At 42.3% G+C, this 6,000-nt stretch overlaps 1 protein-coding gene across 1 annotated transcript in view; it reads left to right on the forward strand.

The window, feature by feature from the left end:
- FBXL5 (F-box and leucine rich repeat protein 5) overlaps positions 1 to 6,000 on the forward strand; it is a 45,218-nt gene that overhangs the window by 19,071 nt on the left and 20,147 nt on the right. The window contains exons 6-9 of the mRNA XM_083163793.1: positions 161 to 286; positions 2,371 to 2,522; positions 2,605 to 2,687; positions 4,634 to 5,341. Coding sequence (XP_083019919.1) covers positions 161 to 286; positions 2,371 to 2,522; positions 2,605 to 2,687; positions 4,634 to 5,341 — 1,069 coding nt within the window. The remainder of the gene's footprint in view (positions 1 to 160; positions 287 to 2,370; positions 2,523 to 2,604; positions 2,688 to 4,633; positions 5,342 to 6,000) is intronic.

Consider the following 6,000-nt stretch of genomic DNA (forward strand, 5'->3'; position numbering starts at 1 on the left):
TTGATTCCCTTTATCCTAATGGTTTCCATGGAATCCCCTCCTCCCACAAGACTTTGCGTGCTTACTGAGAGCATCCTTTAGTCATTCCCTGTAATGTTTGCTGTAAATATTAAGTTGTAGTCCGCTCCTTGCTGGAAATACTAGCTGTGTCTGTTTCTAGGGAACTGGTACAATGGCGCTGCTGCTCACCTGGACACAGAGCCGGATGAGGACTGGATCTCCAGAAGGAAGGATGAAAGCCGGGCATATCAGGAGTGGGATGAGGATGCAGATATTGACGAATCTGGTAAGGAATTGCAGCAGTAACTAGTTTTTAGTACTGTAGTGATTTTTAATAGGCAAAATATTTTAAAATACAATATGCATCCATTCCAAAATTACCACTAAACCATATAATGCATGCATTGGAGTCATGACCGTAAGGCTACATTCACATATGTTTTGTCAACGGTTTGCTCATGATGAGAAAAAGTCTCTTGTTTTTAAATGAGTGCTGCATTCAAGCAGTCAAAGGCAAGATATACAAAGCATTCGATATACAAATCGGGCTTGAAGATAGCGTGAAGACGACATAGGCAGTGTACAAGCGCACCCATCATGGGTAACACGGAGCTTGTCCCAACTGTATATGTACCATTAGAATTGCAAGCAGTTGTCAGTGGACTTGCTTGTGTAATTTTACGCCATCTTCTTTAGCCTCAGAAATGTGCATTGTGATCTCTCATCATCTTTATATACTGAAGGGTCCTAAAGCCACTTACTGATAAAGGTTTACATTGCAGCAGTGGCTCGTTCCGTCTAGGCCTCCGCCACACCAGAGAGATTATTTACATCAATTCATTAAATTCTGTCTTGTATGGATTTTTAATATAATTCCATTTTGTCTTTATAGTTTAAATCATGGTCGCCTACCTGACCCTCTCAATCAGGGAGAAAATGTTCTGTTCCTGGACTTCCCTGGTAATGTCCGATTACCATAACCTGTGGGGAGCTAGATAATGGATAAGAAAGGTGTTTCACCACAGGTGATGGTAATCGGACATTACCAGGGAAGTCCAGGAACAGAGCATTTTCTCCCTGAAGAAGAGGGTCAGGGAGGCAACCCTGGTTTAAAGTGGAACTTTAAGGGTATTTCCTTTCACACTTTTCATATTAGAATACATGTTCATATATATGTAAAGTGGTTTAAATTAAACATGTCTCCTCCTTCATTAGAAATTTGTGTTAATGCAGTCTTTATTTTTAATATTGAGCTAATGGGTAAAGAGGTTATGTGGCTTTTTTCCCTTTAATTTCAATGAATTTGCAAATGTAACCCCTATCCCCAATAATTGATTTTTTTTTGTGTGTGAGTGTGTGTGGCCCCTGATATTGGCCCCTATTCTGGTTTACTCTCAAATGGACATCGTAGTAGTTTGTTTATTTATAAGGCGCCACAAAGTGTCCGTAGCTCCGTACATAGCAAACAAATGACAAGGTTACGTACAGGGTGTGTTGATAAAATACAGCATAAATAGGGGTATAGCTGGTAGAACTAAAATCAGCATTAGTTCTGAAGTAGGTATCGAAATTGTCGAGGAGACTGAAGATGAAGTAGAGAAAGGAAAGAACAGGGCAGGAGCACTGGTGAGGTAAAGGGGTAGGGTGAGTACGTGAGGAAGGAGGGCCCTACTCATAAGTTAACAGACTAAAAGGAGGTGGGTGGATGAACGAAAAACAATAGGATAAGAAGAAACGGATGGAGGGGTAGGGTAGGCAGGATAGGAGGAGCGAAAGAGGTAAGGAGGAGGGATAGGCTAGTCGGAATAAGTGGGTTTTGAGGGAGAGCTTGACATAACCATGTGCACTGCGGGGGGGGGGGGGGGGGCGGCAGATCTAAAATGTGCAGAGAGAATTAGATTTGGGTGAGTTATTTTGTTTCTGTGCAGGGTAAATACTGGCTGCTATGTTTTTACACTGCAATATAAATCTCATTTTGAAGTAAAACCCCACCCAAATCTAAGTCTCTCTGCATAGGTTACATCTTCCTCCCCCCCCCCCCCCCCTGCAGTGTACATGGGTTTTGTTCATTTGAGAAGGAATTTGTCTTTGTGAGTGAACCAGAATAAGGGCCATTGCTTTGAACATAGCAGCAGCAGAAAAATCTATTAGTTTTTCTGTATTCAAACATGTGAGATTGGAGCAGGGATGCTGACATGTCTGCTGTAGGAAAAAGCCATGCTATTTGGAATGCGTAGCGTATACAGTTCACCAGTCAGAATAACGTAGCAGCTACAGTTGCTAAGTTATCCTTTAAAAGAAAATCCCATCTACAATGTAATGCTGCAGATACTGCAAGGATTCAGTTTTCTTTACTTTTTTTATTTGCAGAGGAAACGGAGGATGATTATTCTTCCTCTATAAGTGTGGCACAGCAAGAGAAAGAAATAGTACATGGATTAATTCATAACATTCTCCCCTACGTCGGACATTCAGTGAAAACACTTGTTCTTGCATACAGCTCAGCAACTAGCAGCAAACTGGTGAGTACATCATTCATATGTAAATACGGCAGTCACTTCACTACATGACCCCGCTATATAATTGTAATCATTTGCTTTATAGGTTCGTCAAATACTGGAGTTTTGTCCCAACCTGGAACATCTGGATCTTATGCAGACAGATATTTCTGATTCAGCATTCGATGGGTGAGTTTTTTTTATAGAAAGTTTTGTTACATAACCTCTATGCAAAGTGGGTTCTGTGTGTATTGATTTTTGTACAAGGTGTAGTCCTACTCTAAGCATTCAGATACAGGTACGGTATCCCGTATCCGTACATCCAGTATCCGAATTATTCCAAAAACCGTGGTTTTTTTGGAACAATTCGAAATGTATTTATTTTCCCCCCTAACCCTTTTTTATACTTACCAAATCCCCCGGCGTCCACAGCAGGCCTTCATCATCCTCGCCGGCATCTCCAGCGGTCCCTGGAGTGTGCGCCGGTGACGTCTGGGACCGCTGGAGACGCCGGAGACGGTGCTGAAGGCCTGCTGTGGACACCGAGGGACAAGATGGGAGCTGAGGGACCATCGGGGTACCACCGGGGGACAGGTAAGTATGCCTAAAAATATGTATTCCAAAAAATGGAAAAATCCCTTATACAGAAAGCTCGTGGTCCCGAGCATTTCAGATAAGCGATACTCAACCTGTATTAAAAATAATAATACATTTTCCTCCCATTTGATCTATTTGAGATCCAAAGGAATGTTTCTGGTTTTGTAGCCAGTAGGACTGTTACCGATCAGCTGACGTGCTCCTGTCATTGCTTATGTCAGTCATTGCAGGGAGCATTTTGAAATCCATAAATGTTCCACATTTTTTTTGTATGTGTTGTATGTAAGTATGTATATTCTATTAATCTATACAACTTTCTATCCAGTACTAGGCTTCTGTTTAAAGATAACTGTACTATATGTTGAAAACATTTTAGAATTGAAGTCTGAATCACATGCAGAAGCACACAGGAGTATCTGTTCAGCCGACTGTGCAAGGAATGAGATGCAAACGGTTAGGGTCCCATACGCGCTGTAATACCGATCAGTGCTTCGCAATACATAAGTCGCACCAGCTAAACTTGAACCAGTCCTATAGCAGGAACAGATTCTAAATGTGACCACAGCCTCCTATACCTGCGGCTGTGTGTTGACACTGCCGCTGCACCTCTAATGCGCCAACTGAAGGGAACCAATTTTGTGCCCACCACTTTCCCGTTTTTTTGATGATGATGAAGAAAATGCCTCTTCTTCAATGTCTTGTTCTGTTTTGCTTTACATATGGAGAGAAAATCAGGACTGCCTCTGGTGCGCCCTAGTTTCATCTCCTTGTGACAGACGTATTTTCAGTAAAAAAAAACAAAAAATAAATCTGTCACAGAACAGAATCTCACGGGACCTGGCAAGCCAAAAGGGTGTTCTTTGGAGCAGCTGTAGCAATGCTGTATGAGGTCACATCTATACATAAACATTTGTATTGCGTTTGGTTCTGAATCATTCCCTGTTTGTGAATAGGGTGGATAGTACTGGATAGTAGTCTCCTTCCCCAAACACCCCTTCTTGTTCTCAATCATGGCTACTATAATTGCCCCACATTAAATGGAATTCTTTTTATTTGGAGTATCTGGGGAAAATTTACTAAGAGGGAGTTCAGTTTCACATGAGATGTTGCTATGGGCAACCAATAAGATACTATCTGTTATCTTCTAGAGCAGTGGTAGCCAACCCTAGCCCTCGAGAGCTACCAACAGTTCACATTTTCCAGACAACCTAGCTGCTGCACTCATTACTCACTGACACATTTTAAAAGATCCACAGATGGAGCTAATTAGCTCACTTGTGATTCTGTGAGGAGACCTGCAAAACATTCACTGTTGGTAGCTCTCGAGGACTAGGGTTGGCTACCCCAGTTCTAGAAGGTGCTAAATCCCAGCAGTCGTTACTGATTGGTTGCCCATGATACTACATACCATGTGGAATGGAATTCCCTTCTGAGTAAATTTCATCCGTTGTTTTGTGTCTGTGGTTGTTTTCTTAAAACACAGTGTGAAATGCGTTGTCTCCCATTAAACTGAAGAGTAATCTCCCTTTCCCTTTCAGATGTTATTTTGGTAGTTGCCAGAATCTCCGTCATGTTGACTTGTCAGGATGTGACAAAATTACAGACTTAACCTTGCAAAGACTCTCCGTTGCACTCGGTGTGCTGCCATCATACAGGAAAGGGTTGATTAAATGTTGCCGGAACACCAAAAATGCGAAATTTTGGGGGAACAAAGACATTACTAATAGAATGCGGACTAGCAATGTGCAGTGTATCGGTAGCCAATGTGGGCTGTCTTCTGAAGCTTTTTGGACCAATCCAAACACATTTGATGGTTATCCCTACTCGCCCATCTGGATTCTAGATTCCGAGAATCTGGCTGATATTGAAGATGCAGCAGACTGGAAATACAAAAATTCTGATGGATTTTGTGTATTGGAGATGTCCTCCAATATGAATGGTTTTAGTAATGGATGCTGTAGCAGGAAGCCAGTGCCTGGAATAAGGACTAGTGTCAGCTGGCAAAAGCAATATCAGTCTGATGATTATACATACTGCGGCCATTCATTCTGTTCCGCTGGAGCTAAACTAAGGACTATACAAGCACTCCCAGAGCCCTCTGCACAGTGCAGGGGTGGAAACAGGACTACTCATTCAGAGGTCAGAGACTCTTCTACTGGGAGTGCAAAGTCTGAGCCTTGTGCTGCGCGCGTTTTACAGTTTCTCAGTCTTTCCGGGTGTCATCAAATAACGGATCGTGGTCTCAGGTTGGTACAGTTCACATTATTAAACTTCAGACAGGTCAGCTCTTGTTTACATTACTTTCCAAATACTTGTGTTTATAGCGAATGCCTCTGCATACACAGAGCGTGTTTGCCAAAGGGAGTAATGAAGCACAATTAAATGTGAGTTCACATGTACTTTGCATCACGCACCACTGCAGCTGCATTAGTAGCGCTTTAATGTACAAGGTCAGCAGATGTCTCTCCGGGGGAAACAACCGGGACGGATTATAAATGAGGTTTGTGTGGAGCTACAGCTTCAGGCCTCCACATAAAGCTTCTGTAGAGCCCCCGTCATGTCAGCACGATGATAACCACATGGCCGCACATACATTAAATCATTTGTATTGTTATAGTAGTTATTATATATACTCTTATGTATTTAGGGAGACATGGGCTGATAGTGGTTCCCAAACTTTCTTTATTCATGGTGCCAAAGTTGTACCCTCATATGGGAGGTCTCCTTCTGACTTGGCACTCTATGTTCCAATTTTTACATATGATAAATCACATGCGATTTGTCGCATTTAAAAGTCAGGGGAGTTCAAGGGAAACCGGATGCGATACATCTCTGGTGCTTAAAAAGTGATGTGCCGCTGATGGTCCGATTCCAGTTGATCTTTTGTGCTGCACATAAGCTTTTC

The sequence above is a fragment of the Crinia signifera genome, chromosome 1 (genome assembly GCF_055691185.1).
Source record: "Crinia signifera chromosome 1, ASM5569118v1, whole genome shotgun sequence".
NCBI lineage: Eukaryota > Metazoa > Chordata > Amphibia > Anura > Myobatrachidae > Crinia > Crinia signifera.